The 19,381-nt window shown below is 40.8% G+C and overlaps 1 protein-coding gene across 2 annotated transcripts in view; it reads left to right on the forward strand.

Annotated features, from left to right (window-relative positions):
* Positions 1 to 19,381, forward strand: part of nf1 (neurofibromin 1) — a 202,250-nt gene that overhangs the window by 173,277 nt on the left and 9,592 nt on the right. For both annotated transcript variants that reach the window (XM_062959815.1, XM_062959816.1), the window contains 10 exons: positions 376 to 502; positions 1,399 to 1,530; positions 4,816 to 4,951; positions 6,246 to 6,403; positions 8,589 to 8,711; positions 8,969 to 9,096; positions 13,698 to 13,798; positions 14,594 to 14,736; positions 18,202 to 18,248; positions 18,379 to 18,595. In XM_062959815.1, coding sequence (XP_062815885.1) covers positions 376 to 502; positions 1,399 to 1,530; positions 4,816 to 4,951; positions 6,246 to 6,403; positions 8,589 to 8,711; positions 8,969 to 9,096; positions 13,698 to 13,798; positions 14,594 to 14,736; positions 18,202 to 18,248; positions 18,379 to 18,595 — 1,312 coding nt within the window. The remainder of the gene's footprint in view (positions 1 to 375; positions 503 to 1,398; positions 1,531 to 4,815; positions 4,952 to 6,245; positions 6,404 to 8,588; positions 8,712 to 8,968; positions 9,097 to 13,697; positions 13,799 to 14,593; positions 14,737 to 18,201; positions 18,249 to 18,378; positions 18,596 to 19,381) is intronic.

Consider the following 19,381-nt stretch of genomic DNA (forward strand, 5'->3'; position numbering starts at 1 on the left):
TTTCAAATATTTCTCACACTGTTGTTTGGATTTTTCACTCTGTTACTTCTCACGAATTCTCTGTGACTTCCGTAATCTGGCTCCCACCTCCCGGAGACCGAGTCTCCAATTTCTGCTAACTTCAGGAGTGTTCCCAGGGGAAAGATCTCTCCCTTCTAGCTCTTTATCTGGCATTGCTAAGCAACGACTAGGGGAAAGGTCCTTCTTATCGTCTGATGCCAGATGATGGATGCCTCTGTCCTGAATCAGTGGAAATCTTCTAGTCGGGTAATGGTTGGCTGTATTAAGTTCCAAAGCCCTGCCAAAACCTCAGTGTAATAGTTATGGATCCACTCCCTGCCGAATCCCAGCATCTGTATTTTGTCTTCTCGACAGAGCCCCGAAGAAGTCTTCATGGAGATCCGGCGGCCACTGGAGTGGCACTGCAAGCAGATGGACCACTTTGTAGGACTTAATTTCAACTCTAACTTCAACTTTGCACTTGTGGGGCATCTGCTGAAAGGTAGAGGAATCGGATGTGCCTCTGTGTAGGGAGTGGTGTTTTTTGGCTCCTGTAAAGTTGCCTTCAGATAATGGTCTGTCTAGCGCAGGGGTCCTCAAACTTTTTAAGTGGAGGGCCGGTTCTTGGCCCCTCAGATTGTTGAGGGGCTGAATTATCATTTAAAAAATACAAATTCCTATGCACACTGCACATGTCTTATTTGTAGTGCAAAATAAAAAAACCCAACAACATTTATTTATTTATTTGCTACATTTATACCCCACCCTATCTCACCCCGTAGGGGTCTCAGAGTGGCTTAAAAGTTGTATGTACAAACAATATATTATATTATTAGCATAGCACAATATTAGCATTATAGATTACTATATTGTACTATACCACTATACTGTAATATTATTAGTAATATTACATTTGATATAGAATATATAATTCATATTACTACATTATACAATATTATTACATTGTATTATTATTATTATTATTATTAGCCGCTCTGAGTCCCATGCTGGGTGAGAAGGGCGGGGTAGAAATACTGTAATAAATAAATAAATATTATATTTTATTACATTATAATATTATCAATATTATATGTATACACAATATATTATATTATTAAAATTAAAAAACAATACAATATTTAAAAATAAAAACAATTTTAACCAATATACCGTGTAAACCTATCAGGATTTCAATGGGAAGTGTGGGCCTGCTTCTGGCCGATGATAGTCAAGTTAAGTAGGATTGTTGTTGTTGTGCCTTCAAGTCATTTCGGACCTTGGGCAAGCCTAAGTCTAAAACTGAGGGCGGGGGCCAGGTAAATGGCCTTGGAGGGCAGCATCCGACCCCCGGGCCTTAGTTTGGGGACCCCTGGTCTAATGCAATGTTTATTTCTCTAGGCTACCGGCACCCCTCCGCCACCATTGCAGCGCGGACCATCAGGATCCTGCACACGCTCCTCGCTCTGGTTAACAAACACCGGAACTGTGACAAGTTTGAGGTGAATACCCAGAGTGTGGCTTACCTCGCAGGTAAAAAACCCCAAATTTCTTTGGCTTGTATCCAATCCAGGTTTCTTTGTGTGTAATATCGTAAACCTGCTCATCTCCTGGCCTCATTTGATGTAGTTATATGAACAAAATGAGAGCAGAAATAATGTAAACATGACATTATTTGACGACTCCGTGCGGGATTTGTCCCCCTCTTTTCTTAAAATCATTTGGGTGCATTGTTTTCTCTTAGCTGTTCAAGAAACGAGCAGTGCCCTGTTAGTGACATAAATACACATAATTGAATTCAGTCCTGTGTAGTGACATATATCAGTTTGTCTGTTTGGATCGGATGCTGGGGGTGACTCTCTAGACCAGTGGTTCCCAAACTTATTTGGCCTATCGTCCCCTTTCCAGAAAAAAGGGGGCATGGCTTAGAGGGTGGGCGTGGCTCCTGCTCAAGAGGGCGGGGCTGAGTCCAAGATGCAGGGCTGGGAGGGGGAGGTGGGCGGGGCCACAAATAGGCGGCCAGGAGTGGGAAGGCGGGAGTTACGAGCTCTGAGGCAGGGCTGAGCTTCTATCCCTGTCCTGCGGCGCCTGCCAGGACACGGGGCGGGGCTAGAGGAGGGGGCGGGGCCTCTATACCCCACCCCCATGTTCTAACAAGCACCTCAGGAGAGGTCTACAGAGGCACTTGGAAAGAAGCCCCGCCCCATCCCCGCCCTTTAGTCCTAAAAGGCCTCTCAGGAGAGATATAGAGGCTCAGCCCTGTCTCAGGCTCTTGGGAAGAGGCCCCGCCCACACCCCTAGCCCCGCCCTTTAATCCTAAAAAACCTCTCAGGAGAGATATAGAGGCTCAGCCCTGTCTCAGGTTCTTGGGAAGAGGCCCCGCCCACACCCCTAGCCCCACCCTTTAGTTCTAAAAAGCCTCTCAGGAGAGATATAGAGGCTCAGCCCTGTCTCAGGCTCTTGGGAAGAGGCCCCGCCCACACCCCTAGCCCCACCCTTTAATCCTAAAAAACCTCTCAGGAGAGATATAGAGGCTCAGCCCTGTCTCAGGTTCTTGGGAAGAGGCCCCGCCCACACCCCTAGCCCCACCCTTTAGTTCTAAAAAGCCTCTCAGGAGAGATATAGAGGCTCAGCCCTGTCTCAGGCTCTTGGGAAGAGGCCCCACCCACACCCCTAGCCCCACCCTTTAATCCTAAAAAACCTCTCAGGAGAGATACAGAGGCTCAGCCCTGTCTTGGGCTCTTGGGAAGAGCCCCGCCCACACCCCTAGCCCCACCCTTTAGTCGTAAAAAACCTCTCAGGAGAGATATAGAGGCTCAGCCCTGTCTCAGGCTCTTGGGAAGAGGCCCCACCCACACCCCTAGCCCCACCCTTTAATCCTAAAAAACCTCTCAGGAGAGATACAGAGGCTCAGCCCTGTCTCAGGCTCTTGGGAAGAGGCCCCGCCCACACCCCTAGCCCCACCCTTTAGTCGTAAAAACCTCTCAGGAGAGATACAGAGGCTCAGCCCTGTCTCAGGCTCTTGGGAAGAGGCCCCACCCACACCCCTAGCCCCACCCTTTAATCCTAAAAAACCTCTCAGGAGAGATACAGAGGCTCAGCCCTGTCTCAGGCTCTTGGGAAGAGGCCCCGCCCACACCCCTAGCCCCACCCTTTAGTCGTAAAAACCTCTCAGGAGAGATATAGAGGCTCTGCCCTGTCTCAGGCTCTTGGGAAGAGGCCCCGCCCACACCCCTAGCCCCACCCTTTAGTCCTAAGAAGCCACGCCCACTCCTCTAGCTCCACCCCCTGTGTCCTAACAGGCGCCTCTGGGGCTCAGCCCTTTCTCCGGCACTTGGGAAGAGGCCCCGCCCCTTCCCTGGCCCCGCCCCCATGTCCTAATAGGTGCCATCACCGCCCCCCGGATCGCTGCAGCTCCCACCAGTGGGCGGTAGCGCCCATTTTGGGAATCACTGATCTAAAACACACTCTTGGGCAAAGGGAAGGAGATGAACATGATCAGTTTTTATTTATTTTATTATTATTCATTTATAGTATTTATATTCCGCCCTTCTTTCTCACCCCGAAGGGGATTCAGGGCAGATAACTATGGACATATACATGGCCAACATTCAATGCCATAAGACACACGACATGTATAGACAGACACATATAGACATATATATTATTTATAATACTAATATTAATAATAATCGATCTTGTTTATCATATCTATCTTGTTTGCTGTGTCATACTATGTCGTTGTGTCAATAATAATACAGTAGAGTCTCACTTATCCAACATAAACAGGTCGGTAGAACGTTGGATAAGTGAATATGTTGGATAATGAGGAGAGATTAAGAAGAAGCCTATTAAACATCAAATGAGGGTATGATTTTACAAATTAAGCACCAAAACATCATGTTACACAACAAATTTGACAGAAAAAGTAGTTCAATATGCAGTAATTCTACATAGTAATTACTGTATTTACGAATTTAGCACCAAAATATCATGATGTATTGAAAACATTGACTACAAAAATGCGTTGGATAATCCAGATCGTTGGATAAGTGAGACTCTACTGTATTTATATTCCGCCCTTCTTTCTCACCCCGAAGGGGACTCAGGGCAAATCACAATGGACATATACATAGTAAACATTCAATGCCATAAGACACACAACAAATATAGACAGACACATATAGACCTATATATTATTTATAATACTAATAATAATAATCTATCTTGTTTATCATATCTATCTCGTTTGCTGTGTCATACTATGTCATTGTGTTTTAATAATAATAATACATCTCTATTTATATCCTGCTTTTCTCCCTCGCGGGATCCAAAGTGGCTTACAACGTATTAAAATCACTTAAACAACAATCAGAGTACATCAATAATATAAGCATAATAGGATGGGATTATGTATTTATTCATTGTGTCAGAAGCAAATTGAGAATACGGTATAATGATAAAAAACCACAAAGCAAAAAACTTGGTGTTATGCTAGATTTCCTGTTTAGTTTCAAAGCTCCTTGCTTGGGCAGTGATGACACGATCGTCAGCATAGACGATCTTTGTCCTTTCTAGCAGTGGCTATCTCAACTAGTTTCATCCCAACCTTGGAGTTCTCACCTATGTATTTTTCAGCCTTTCTTTGATGCCGTCAGGACTAGGAACACTTTTTCCCCCAAAGGCAGCAAATGAATCTCATAGCATCCAGCCTCTATGATTTCTATGTAGACTTGCAACGTAAATAGATGAAATCCTGCCTGCAAGATGCTGTTGTGATGTATTGACACAATGTTTTTCCCCTCTTTGTCCATGCAGCCTTACTGACGGTATCGGAGGAGGTCCGGAGTCGATGCAGCCTCAAGCATAGGAAATCCCTCCTGCTGACAGACATTTCAATGGAGAACGTTCCCATGGAGACCTACCCCATACATCACAGTGACACCAGCTGTAGGTCAGTCTGTCTTTTAACATTTTGCCTGGAGAGTCGGCCAGTTTTATGCAATCTTTACTTAGAATCCCATATCTAGAAGACAGCTGGGGAGACGCTGGCATATAGATATAGAAGAGAAAGCTGTAATCGAAAGAGGTCATAAGAAGTGACAAGGGTTGAATGTGTTGTGAAGGCTTTCATGGCCAGAATCACTGGGTGCTGTGAGTTTTCTGGGCTGTATGGCCATGATCTAGAACAGTGGTTCCCAAACCTATTTGGCCTGCCGCCCCCTTTCCAGAAAAAATATGACTCAGCGCCCCCTGGAAAGGGGGGCGTGGCTTAGAGGGGTGGGCATGGCTCTTGCTCAAGAGGGCGGGGCTGAGCCTCTCCCCTAGTCCAAGATGCAGGGCTGGGAGGGGAGGTGGGCGGGGCCACAAATGGGTGGCCAGGACTGGGATGGGCTGAGTTACGAGCTCTGAGGCAGGGCTGAGCTTCTATCCCTGTCCTGCGGCGCCTGGCAGGACACCGAGGGCGGGGCTAGAGGAGGGGGCGGGGCCTCTTCCCAAGTGCCTGACAGGGCTGAATCTCTATACCCCGACCCCGGGTTCTAACAAGCGCCTCAGGGGAGGTAGAGGCTCAGCCCTGTCTCGTACTCTTGGGAAGAGGCCCCGCCCCCACCCCTAGCCCCGCCCTTTAGTCCTAAAGGGCCTCTCAGGAGAGGTATAGAGGCTCAGCCCTGTCTCGCATTCTTGGGGAGAGGCCCCACCCCCTTCCCTAGCCCCGCCCTTTAGTCCTAAAAGGCCTCTCAGGAGAGGTATAGAGGCTCAGCCCTGTCTCACGCTCTTGGGAAGAGGCCCCGCCCCCAGCCATAGCCCCGCCCTTTAGTCCTACAAGGCCTCTCAGGAGAAATATAGAGGCTCAGCCCTGTCTCGGGCTCTTGGAAGGAGACCCCACCCCTTCCCTAGCTCCGCCCTCTGTGTCCAAACAAGCGCCTCAGGAGAGGTATAGAAGATTCTCAGCCCTGTCTCAGGCTCTTGGGAAGAAGCCACGCCCACTCCTCTTGCTCCGCCCCTTGTGTGTCCTAACAGACGCCTCAGGTGCTCAACCCTGTCTCCGGCACTTGGCAAGAGGCCCCGCCCCTCCCCTGGCCCCGCCCCGTGTCCTAATAGGTGCCATCACCGCCCCCCTGGATCACTGCAGCGCCCACCAGGGGGCGGTAGCACTCACTTTGGGAATCACTGATTTAGAATGTGACAAGGGTTGTTTATGTTTGTTTTTTTTAAAAAAACTTCCATTGGCTTCTTCTTTCTTGCAGGACACTAAGAGAAAACCAGCCCTGGTCTTCCCCCAAAAGCTCTGACCGACACCTGGCTGCCAATTACCCGACTGTGGGGCAGATCAGTCCGCGCACAAGGAAGTCCATGAGCTTGGACATGGGGCAGCCTTCCCAAGCCAACACTAAAAAGCTATTAGGTGAGTGCAGAGCATCACCCACTAGAAACGTTTAGTTTCCTGGCTTTTGGTGCGGGCCCTGATCTGTTTTTTGGGAGCCTCCCGAATATGGGAGGGCAGATATCTGTTTTCACTCGGGGGTGCCGAAAGATCCGTTTTCTAACAACTTTAAGGAGGCGTCTTACCTGTTTGTACTCTAGAGGAGAGGCGCTCAGCTGCAGGCAGGCTGCATTTTAAGGAGGCTTCTTACCTGTTTGTATTCTAGAGGAGAGGCGCTCGGCTGCAGGCAGGCTGCACTTTAAGGAGGCTTCTTACCTGTTTGTATTCTAGAGGAGAGGTGCTCGGCTGCAGGCAGGCTGCATTTTAAGGAGGCTTCTTACCTGTTTGTATTCTAGAGGAGAGGTGCTCGGCTGCAGGCAGGCTGCACTTTAAGGAGGCTTCTTACCTGTTTGTACTCTAGAGGAGAGGCGCTCAGCTGCAGGCAGGCTGCACTTTAAGGAGGCTTCTTGTTCTTAAATCTGTTTTTTTCCACTCTAGAGGAGAGGTGCTCAGCAGGCACACATGCAGGCTACACAGCTTTCCAAGAGGCATTTTAAGGAGGCCCAGGGAAGAATAAACTATGACCTATAGCTCATTAGAGCTATCCTCCCTGGACTACCTTAAAAATCCCATTTTTAGTACTTGCACTTTCTGCTTGCCGGTTTTGCTTTCTTAAATCCTCTAGAGGAAAGGTAGGCTTCTCTTTTTGTTTGCTGGGATTACTATCTTATAATAATTATTATCCTTTAGATGGAAGGGAAGGAGAAACGGAAGGAAAACAGAGTGACTCTCCATCTCCAAGCCCTCAAACGCAAGCGTGCACTAGGGGTGGGTTGTATCTACTCTATAACCACGATCCCTCAGGTCCCCAACTCCCAGTCAGTCCCAGGATTCAGGAAAATAGGCAAATCAAAAATGATACCGAATAGGGGAGGAGGAGCTGAGATCGTCTTCAGCTTGCTTTCATGTCAGGCGGGTTTTTGTACCAGGACGGCCCTTACCGTTATGTGTTTCTGAAGTACGAAGATACCGAAAGAAATGGGGAGACAAATTCCATGCACAACCCTATCACCCACTTCTTCCTCACCATGAAAGTCGGCGATGGGAGCTAAAGGTTTCGGGATGACGATTGATGAAGAAGGCCAATGTGCAGCCTTGCCCTAGGGCAATGATGGGCAACCTTTTGCGCTTGGTGTGTCAAAATTCACCAAAAAACCTAGCATGACTTGGGACTTTCTCTATTCTAGTTTCAATGTAGTCACGAATAATGAATAATATAATAATAATATAATAGTAATAATATGATAATATAATAGAATAATAATATAATGATTATATATATACAGTAGAGTCTCACTTATCCAACACTCACTTATCCAACGTTCTGGATTATCCAACACATTTTTGTAGTCTATGTTTTCAATACATCATGATATTTCGGTGCTAAATTCGTAAATACAGTAATTACTACATAGCATTAATGTGTAATGAACTACTTTTTCTGTCAAATTTGTTGTATAACATGATGTTTTGGTGCTTAATTTGTAAACTCATAACCTATTTTGATGTTTAATAGGCTCTCTCCTTATTATCCAACATATTCACTTATCCAACATTCTGCTGGCCCGTTTATGTTGGATGTGAGACTCTACTGTATATCTATATATATAAAAGGGTAATGAAATTTCAACCTAGGACAAAACAACAAAACTACACATCCCAGAAACACTAAACTTGGCAGCACAACCCCTCATCCATGCCTCTGCGTTCATACAACAAAAAGCTCCAGCTACTCCAGAAAACAGCCAGGCTTTGAGACTGCAAGGCTATTCACTGCTATTCCACCTGGCCAACAAAGGATTCCCATAAGCCACAGCAACGCATGGCCGGACAAAGCTAGTATATATATAAATGTGCATAATTCCTAGGGAGTAAATAACAAAACCACTTGATGAAATCACACCAAATTTGGCCACAAAAGACATAGTCATCCAATCAATCTGCATGCGGCAGCGTGTCAGCAAAAATGGCTAGGCGTGTCAGTGCTGACACGCGTGTCATAGGTTGGCCATCACTGCCCTAGGGATTCCCAAATTGCTTTAAGTGACATTCAATGTGTCTGCGTCTTACCGCATCCCAATCTCCGGTCTCGTTTTTGCTTTCACAGGTACAAGAAAGAGTTTTGATCACTTGATATCGGACACGAAAGCACCTAAAAGACAAGAAATGGAATCGGGGATCACCACACCTCCCAAAATGAGGAGAGTCGCAGAAAACGATTACGAAATGGGTAATAATCCATTTTCATTGATCTGGTTACTGCTTATGTTGGATATGATGTTGTTTCAAAAAAGGGATGGGGGGTGTTGATCAATGAATCTTAATTTTTTAATTGTTTGTTTTGTAAGTTGAGTTTGGAGTCCTTTGCCTGTTTTGGAAGCTCTGCAAGTAATTTTTCTTTTGGTTGCATAACAAATAAACCTGCTGTTATTACTCCTTGCCCTCTTTACTCAGTATTATCTCTCCCTCCGTCCTTCCTTCCTGCAGAAACGCAAAGGATATCACCCCAGCAGCATCCGCACCTCCGGAAAGTTTCAGTATCCGAGTCCAATGTCCTCCTTGATGAAGAAGTCCTCACGGATCCCAAAATCCAAGCCCTGCTGCTCACCGTCCTTGTAGGTATCCCTTTCCTCCTGCACAAAGAGGGAAGTCACTTGTTCAGTGCAATGCGAGGGGGTAGGAAAGGAGAAACCTTTTGTTTAATATCTAAATAAAAGTGTCTTTAGTTTAGAGGAGAGAAAATTGAGAGGAAGAGGCCGAGAAGGAATACAATTGCCATCTTTCAATACCTAGAGCAGGGGTCCCCAAACTACGGTCCGCGGGCCACATGCGGCCCCTTGTAAACATTTATCTGGCCCCCGTGCGTGCCTTCCAATGCTTTGCTTGTGCTTTTTATCATGGTATTTTATTAATTATTATTATTTAATTAATTAATTAATTATTAAGGGGTGCTTTGCTTGTGCTTTGGGTGCACAAAGGCAAAAGGGGGTTGGACTAAATGGCTAAAGGGGTCTCTTCTAACCCTATTTATTATGACGATGATGATGATGATTATTATTATTAACCTTGAGGCTGGGTGGCCATCTGTCAGGGGTGCTTTGTTGTGCTTTTGGTGCACAAAGGCAGAAGGTGGTTGGACTAAATGGCTCAAGGGGTCTCTTCTAACCCTATTTATTATGATGATGACGACGATGATGATGAAGAAGATGATGATGATGATGATGATGATGATGATGATGATGATTATTATTATTACTGTTATTATTAACCTTGAGGTTGGGTGGCCATCTGTCAGGGGTGCTTTGCTTGTGCTTTTGGTGCACAAAGGCAGAAGGTGGTTGGACTAAATGGCTCAAGGGGTCTCTTCTAACCCTATTTATTATGACGATGATGATGAAGATTATGATAATTATTATTATTAACATTGAGGCTGGGTGGCCATCTGTCAGAGGTGCTTTGCTTGTGCTTTTGGTGCATAAAGGCAGAAGGCGGTTGGACTAAATGGCCCAAAGGGTCTCTTCCAACCCTCTTTATTATTATTATTATTATTATTATTATTATTATTATTATTATTGCTCAGTGGCCAACTATAGTCCAGCCCTCCATAGGTCTGAGGGACAGTGAACTGGCCCTCTGTTCAAAAAGTTTGGGGACGCCTGACCTAGAGGAATGGCAGGTAGAAAAGAAGAGTTTCAGTGTTCCCTCACTTTATCGCGGGAGTGTTGCACCCCAGCGAGGGTCCACCTTGCTCTCAACACACACCACAGAGACAGACTTGATATAAACAGTTTATTGATAAAAAGTAAGGCAAAAAGCAATAAGGAAATGCAATAATCCAAATGTAAATTCAGTAATCCAAATAGAATTCAGTGTCCCAAAAACAGCCAGTAAATCCTTACAAGACAAGGCTTAAAACATCAAAGCAAAATCCAAAGTACATGATATAAACAGGAGCATGAAAGCAAGAAAACTTGAGGCTTGAAAACAGGAAGCATAGGCAACGCTTGAATCAAGACAGGAACAAAGCAGGAGATCCTGCTCGGAAAGCAAAGTGAGTTGATCTGAAATCTGTCCCCACATTTCCCTTTATTTGCCCATTCTTACAAGACATGAAGGCATTCCTCTGACCTTGGGTTCCCAGCCTTTTGGCAGCAATCCGTAGCGAACGTCTAGGGCAGTGATGGCCAACCTATGACACGCGTGTCAGCACTGACACGCCTAGCCATTTTTGCTGACATGCTGCTGCCTGCAGATTGATTGGATGACTATGTCTTTTGTAGCCAAATTTGGTGTGATTTGGTCCAGTGGTTTTGTTGTTTACTCCATGGAAATTATGCACATTACATTTATATATCTATATATATAATTATATCATTCTATTATTATTGTAGTATATTATCATATTATTACCATTACATTATTATTATATATTATTCATTATTCATGACTACATTGAAACTAGAATAGAGAGAAATCAGCGTGGAAACTGCAAGAGGTACCATAGATTGATGTACATGGAAATAATGGTAGTAAATAGTTTTTGATTTATTAAATACAGTTATATATTACAACTAGCTGTGCCCGGCCACGCGTTGCTGTGGCGAAGTATGGTGGTATGGGAAATAAAATATTGAGGAATTGGTGGTAGTTAAGGTAAAGGGGTGGAGTCCAAATAATCCAGTTAAAGCAGATAATTTAAGATTATATGGGTTATATAGCTGTGTGGAAGGGCCTTGAGTCTACACTTCCATCTAATCCAGTTAAAATCTGATAATCTGTATTTTATAGGCAGTGTGGAAGAGTCCTAAGTGAGGCCTAACTCTTCCTGTCCCCTGGGTGAGTGGGTTGCTAGGAGACCAAGTGGGCGGAGCTTAGCCTTCTAACTGGCAGCAATTGGATAAAAACAATTCTTCCTCTCCCTCTAATTAGGACTTTATTTTTCTTTTCTTTTTGTTGTATCAACCTAGAGGCGTGGATGATGGGTTGTGTTGTCAATTTTCGAGGTTGTGGGGTGTTTAGTTTTGTTGTTTTGGCGATCGCCAGGATTCCATCACTCTTTTATATATATAGATTATATATTTAGATTCACGTGACAAGATGACATTGAAAAAGTCTGAGAGTTCGAGTTCAGCATTTGGAGGCCTGCTTGATTCCTACCCATAACTTAGATCTAGGGGTGAAGGTACTAAAGAGCTGTTTTCCTATCTTGCGGCGTGGGAGTGATTCCTTAAAGTGTCGTTCTGATCTTGCCAAGAGAACGCTGTAGTGCCTTCAAAGCACGTTCCCATTGTGTTGTCTTTCTTGAAGGTATCTATTTTAGGCTAACCCTAGAATAACATAGAACTGCTTCAGCAAAAAGAAAGATCTGTGCCATGTTTTTAACAAACAGGAGAATAACTGCAGCATATCCTTCCACCCAGTTCATCTACTGGGACCCCAGTAAATCTCGTAATTTCTAACTGCAGAATTATAACACTATCATTCAACTTCCATCTCATGGAATCCTGGGATTTGTAGTTTAGAGAAGGCACATTTAAGAGTTCTCTGCCAGGGGACCCTTGTTTCTTGCAGGGCTACAAACCCCAGGATTCAATAGGATGGAGCCGTGACAGTTGTTGTTATTATTATTATTATTATTATTATTATTATTATTATTATTATTATTATTTTATTATGACACAGCAAACAAGATAGATATGTTGGATTTCATATCACAAAATCACAAGTCAAACACTTCCCAAGTGTCTAGGACTGTGTGATGTATTTTCGGATGATGCGCGCAGATCCCAGCAGGGTTATTATTATTAATAATAATAATAATAATATAGTAATAATAATAATAATAATAATAATACATCACACAGTCCTAGACACTTGGGAAGTGTTCGACTTGTGATTTTGTGATACGACCACCAGCCGCTATCAGGACCTCAAGATTGAACTTCAAAGACTCTGGCAGAAACCAGTGCAGGTGGTCCCGGTGGTGATGGGCACACTGGGTGCCGTGCCAAAAGATCTCAGTCGGCATTTGGAAACAATAGACATTGACAAAATTACGATCTGCCAACTGCAAAAGGCCACCCGACTGGGATCTGCACGCATCATCCGAAAATACATCACACAGTCCTAGACACTTGGGAAGTGTTCGACTTGTGATCTTGTGATATGAAATCCAGCATGTCTGTCTTGTTTGCTGTGTCATACAATAATAATAATAATAATAATAATAATATCATCCGAAAATACATCACACAGTCCTAGACACTTGGGAAGTGTTCGACTTGTGATTTTGTGATACAAAATCCAGCATGTCTGTCTTGTTTGCTGTGTCATACAATAAATAATAATAATAATAATAATAATAATAATAATAATAATATAGTAATAATAATAATAATAATAATAATAATAATACAGTAGAGTCTCACTTATCCAAGATAAATGGGCCAGCAGATAAGCGAAAATATTGGATAATGAGGGATTAAGAGAAAAGCCTATTAAACGTAAAATTACATTACGATTTTACAAATTAAGCACCAAAACATCATGTTATACAAGAAATTGACAGAAAAAGCAGTTCAATACACAGTAATGTTATGTAGTAATTACTGTATTTATGAATTTAGCACCAAAACATTGCAACATTGACTACAAAAACAATGACGACTAAAAGGCAGACTGCCTTGGATAATACAGAACCTTGGATAAGTGAAGCTTGGATAAGTGAGACTCTACTGTAATAATAATAATAATAATAATAATAATAATAATAATAATAATAATAATAATACTTTTTATTATTAGTTGAAGTGGAATCGTAGCGCTATAATTTCGTAATGTGAATGGCTTTTGATTTGCCACCAGAAATCTATGTTTGCTGGAAGTGAGTACAATGGAAATGATTGACAGATGTCTGTCGATGGATAGAAAGCAGGTTATGTGAGCTGGTCACGTGCTTGCATTTCTTTTCAAACTATTATTGTAGTTCTTTTTTCGTAAATTGTTTATTTTATTTTGCTTATGTTTATTGTGATGTACTCTGATTGTTGTTTATGTGATTTTAATATGTTGTAATTCACTTTGGGTCCCGTGAGGGAGAAAAGCGGGATATAAATAAAGAATTATTATTATTTATTATTGGCAGCAGAGGGGATTTTTTTAAAACACTGATGGCTGTCCTTTCGTTTTCCCTCGCCCGCTTTTGTTTTGGGAACAGGCAACTCTGGTGAAATATACTCTGGACGAGTTCGACCAGCGGATCCTGTACGAATATTTGGCAGAAGCAAGTGTTGTGTTCCCAAAGGTTTTTCCTGTTGTGTAAGTGTCGGTTCTTTCACAACCAGGTTGCAGCGTCCTGAATGATATCTGAGTCAGGTCTCACCTCTCCTGTTCATCCATTAGACCACTTAGTGACTACCAAGCGGCACTAACAAACACGACAGCACAGTCGATCTTATCTGCTGAGTCCCAGCGGCAATAGATCTTTATTTACAGATATCTACAAAGTAAACAGCTTGAGCTGCTCGCACACATCTTGCTTCGGCAAGAACAAAACATGGAGTTTTTTTGTGTCTCTTATTAGTAAACTTTAAGCACGTTCCACAGTCTATGACACATCTATGTAGCTTTGCCCTTCTAGCCATAAATCAAGGCTCGTTGCAATTAACCACTTGACTGCTGGAATGCTTATTGGAACGAATACATACACTTGTATAGCAACATTTCATTACATAACACAAAAACCGTAACAAAAACACCCTTCTGTAGTGCCCAGCCGTCGTCTGCTGTGGTGATTTAGCACATTATTTGCAAGTTTCCAACACATGGAATGGGCTTTATATCGTCACTATCAAACAGAAATATCTTGATATGTTTGCAAAAAGAAATTCTTTGCAACTATGAGTTGGCAAGGGGCAGAAGATGGCCCATTAAGTTCCCCCAGCAATGCGATTCCCCAGCCAAGGAGAATGAATTTATATGCATTCCACATACTGACTCTGGACATTTGCATAATTGCTTTGTTGACTACATAATCTTTACACGCTATTGACTCCTCGCAGTAAAAAATAAACAGGCAACGGCCTACTAACCAAGGTTTGTTTCCTTCTCTAGGCACAATTTATTGGACTTCAAGATAAACACCCTGTTATCGCAGTGTCAGGATCCGAATTTATTGAACCCGATTCACGGCATTGTTCAGAGCGTGGTTTACCATGAAGAATCGCCGCCCCAGTACCAGACGTCTTACCTGCAAAGTATGGAATAAATGTAGAATAAATGCTAATGCGTGACGAAGGGGGCCAGGAAGACATCATTCCACCACGTCTCCTGTGCCAATATAAGAATATAATAATATATAACACTAATACCATATTATACTAATAATATAATATATTGTATATACATATAATATTGATAATAATATTATAATGTAATACAATATAATAATAATACACTATTATAATTGTATATTTATATTACATGTAATATTACTAAATACTGTAATATAGTGGTATAGTACAATATAGTGCTATACTAATAATATAATATATTGTATATACATATAATATTGATAATAATACACTATTATAATTGTACATTTATATTACATGTAATATTACTAATAATATTGCAATATAGTGGTATAGTACAATATAGTGCTATAGTAATAATATAATTGTGCTATACTAATAATATAATATATTGTATATACATATAATATTGATAATAATATTATAATGTAATACAATATAATAATAATACACTATTATAATTATACATTTATATTACATGTAATATTACTAATAATATTGCAATATAGTGGTATAGTACAATATAGTGCTATACTAATAATATATTGTATGTACATATAATATTGATAATAATATTATGTAATGCAATATAATAATACACTATTATAATTGTAGATTTACATTACATGTAATATTACTAATAATATTGCAATACAGTAGAGTCTCGCTTATCCAACGTAAACGGGCCAGCAGAACGTTGGATAATAAGGAGAGATTAAGGAAAAGCCTATTAAACATCAAATTAGGTTATGATTTTACAAATTAAGCACCAAAACTTACAAATTAAGCACCAAAACTTTCTGTCAAATTTTTTATACAACAAATTTGACAGAAAAAGTAGTTCAATACACAGTAATGCTATGTAGTAATTACTGTATTTACAAATTTAGCACAAAATATCACGATGTATTGAAAACATTGACTACAAAACTGTGTTGGATAATCCAGAATATTGGAGAAGCGAGTGTTGGATAAGTGAGATTCTACTCTATAGTGGTATAGTACAATATAGTGCTATACTAATAATATAATTGTGCTATACTAATAATATGATATATTGTATGTACATATAATATTGATAATAATAGTATAATGTAATGCAATATAATAATAATACACTATTATAATTGTATATTTATATTACATGTAATATTACTAATAATATTGCAATATAGTGGTATAGTACAATATAGTAATATATAATGTTTATTTTGTGCTATACTAATAATATAATATATTGTATGTACATATAACTTGTAAGTCGCCCTGAGTCCCCTTTGGGGTGAGAAGGGCGGGATATAAATGTCGCTAATAATAATAATAATAATAATAATAATAATAATAATATAATACAGTAGAGTCTCGCTTATCCAACACTCACTTATCCAACATTCTGGATTATCCAACGCAGTCTGCCTCCTGCTCAGATCCTCTAGGCAGCAAGGACTGAACTTTTTATGGATTTAATGTTGTTACTATAAGTTCATTTTATGCAATTCTATCTTTATTTGTAGTAAATTTGTGAGTAGCCAATGTTTTTGTAATCAATGTTTTCAATACATTGCGATATTTTGGTGCTAAATTCATAAATTCAGTAATTACTACATAACATTACAATGTATTGAACTGCTTTTTCTATCAATTTATTGTAAAATATGATGTTTTGGTGTTTAATTTGTACGTTTAAAAGACTTTTCCTTAATCTCTCCTTATTATCCAACATTTTCAATTATCCAACGTCTGCCTGCCCGTTTATGTTAGATAAGTGAGACTCTACTGTAATAATGTTTTACTGGGTTGCTGTGAATTTTCCAGCCTGTATAGCCATGTTCCGGAAGCATTCTCTGCTGACGTTTCGCCCACATCTAGGCCAAGCATCCAACAAAGGATTCCCCCAGGTGGGGAGCAGCCAGGCTTTGAAGTTGCTAGGCTATTCAATGCCAGTTGCAACATTCAAACTTGCCCCAACAAAGAAAGACATTATTCTACAGATATATATACCCCACTTGCCTTGTTTCCATCACAACCTCTGATGGTTTTTTAAAACTATTTTATGAATGTAATATCAGATGATGTTTCCATCACAACCTCTAACGATACCTGCCATAGATGTGGGCGAAACGTCAGGAGAGAGTGTTATATATGCGTTTTATTGTAAGCCACACTGAGTCCCCTGTTGGGTGAGAAGGGCGGGATATAAATACAGTAGAGTCTCACTTATCCAACGTAAACGGGCCGGCAGAACGTTGGATAAGCGAATATGTTGGATAATAAGGAGAGATTAAAGAAAAGTCTATTAAACATTAAATTAGGTTATGATTTTACAAATTAAGCACCAAAACATCATGTTATACAACAAATCTGGCAGAAATAGTAGTTCAATACGCAGTAATGTTACGTAGTAATTACTGTATTTACAAATTTAGCACCAAAATATCACGATGTATTGAAAACATTGACTACAAAAATGTGTTGGATAATCCAGAACATTGGATAAGTGAGTGTTGGATAAGTGAAACTACTGTATTGCAATAAATAAATAAATAAATAAATAAATTCTGGAACATGGCTAAACTCTCAGCATTTGCAAAATCATCTTGGCGCTCGTCTTTGATTATTATTTATTTATTATTTATTTTATTTACTACATTGATATCCTGCTCTTCTCACCCCGAAAGGGACTCAGAGCGGCTTACAAATCAAATGTACATACAATATATTATTAGCATAGCACAATATAAGCAATTAAATTACTATATTGTACTATATCATTTTATGGTAATATTATTAGTAATATTACATTTAATACATAATAATTAATTAATATTATATTATATTATTAACTAGCTGTGCCCGGCCACGCGTTGCTGTGGCAAAGTGGTGGTGGTATTGGTTAAAAATTGTGGTGTAATTTTTATTTTACGTTATTTGTATGTTTTAATTAATTTTATTGTAAGTTATCTTTTTATTTATTATATTTTATTATTTTCTTGTATTATTTTTAGTTATTTTCTGTTATTATAGTATTTTATTGTATTAATCTTTTAGTGTTTTTAATTATTTTTTAGTGGTTTTTATTATTTTTATTGGGTTGCTAGAAGACCAAGTTGGAGGAGCTTAGCCTTCTAACTGGCAGCAATTGGATAAAAGCAATTATTCCTCTAATTAGGACTTTATTTTTCTTTTCTTTTTGTTGTATCAATCTAGAGGCGTGGATGATGGGTTGTGTTGTCAAATTTCGAGGTTGGGGGGCCTGTCATTTTGTTGTTTTGTCGGTCGCCGTGATGCCATCACTCTTTTATATATATAGATTAGTATAATATTGTATTACATTATAATATTGGTAATACTACTTACTATTACCAGATATTACTTAACTAAGTTAGTCCTCCTCTTCTTGTCCCGCAGGTTTTGGATTCAACGGTTTGTGGAGGTTTGCGGGACCATTTTCGAAGGTAAGGGGTTTGGGTCTCTCTTGGGTTGGACCTTCCGTTTTTCAATGAATAAAGGGAGAGAGTCTATCTCATTACGAAAATAAGATGCGCTACAACCACGGGAGCTGATGCCCTCCTCGTATTTTCCCAGCAAACACAAATCCCGGACTATGCCGAGCTCATTGTGAAGTTCCTGGACGCCTTGATTGACACCTACTTGCCAGGCATCGACGAGGAAACCAGCGAGGAATCCCTGCTCACCCCGACGTCTCCCTATCCCCCCGCGATGCAGAGTCAGCTCAGTATTACGGCAAACCTGAACCTCTCCAATTCCATGACCTCACTTGCCACTTCCCAACATTCCCCAGGTCAGTTTGTTGCGCTTGTTGCCTTCCTCTCTCTACTCACATTTTGCATGTTTTCAAACTGCTAGGTTGGCAGAAGCTGGAGCTAACAGCAGGCACTCACTCCCCTCAGTCCACTAGTTTAGCAGCTCAGTGCTTTAACACAACACGCCACGACCCCCCCCCCAGTTCTTTACTTATCTAGAAATGTAGTTATTCTTTTGTGATTTTAAAGACAGAACTCTGCATATTTGCCTCCTGAGCTCTAAATTTTTTACAGCCACATGGCACTTCATGCTCTGCTTGCTGTGACCTGAATGCTCAACTATAGGTATCCTGGTTTTTTGCATATTTTGAATTCTCTGCTATTTTTGGGTAGTTTCTCCTAACACCCAGAAAATCCTAACGAAAAGTCCAGACAAACATATACATGAGTTAATCCTTCTCGTATTGGCTTCTGCTTGCTGTGAGCTGAATGCTCAACTATAGATATCCTGTATTTTTGCATATTTTGAAGTCTCTGCTATTTTTGGGTAGTTTCTCCAAACACCCAAAAATCCTGACAAAAAGTCCAGACAAACATACACACTGCAGAATCTGGAGATTTGTATGATTCCCACTCTTCTAGTAAGGGATTCTAACTAAGTTAATCCTTCTCGTATTGTCTTCTGCTTGCTGTGAGCTGAATGCTCAACTATAGATATCCTTTTTTCATATTTTGAATGCTCTGCTATTTTTGGGTAGTTTCTCCAAACACCCAAAAATCTTGACAAAAAGTCCGGACAAACATACACACTGCAGAATCTGGAT

This window comes from Anolis carolinensis, unplaced genomic scaffold (assembly GCF_035594765.1).
Source record: "Anolis carolinensis isolate JA03-04 unplaced genomic scaffold, rAnoCar3.1.pri scaffold_7, whole genome shotgun sequence".
Taxonomy (NCBI): Eukaryota; Metazoa; Chordata; class Lepidosauria; order Squamata; family Dactyloidae; genus Anolis; species Anolis carolinensis.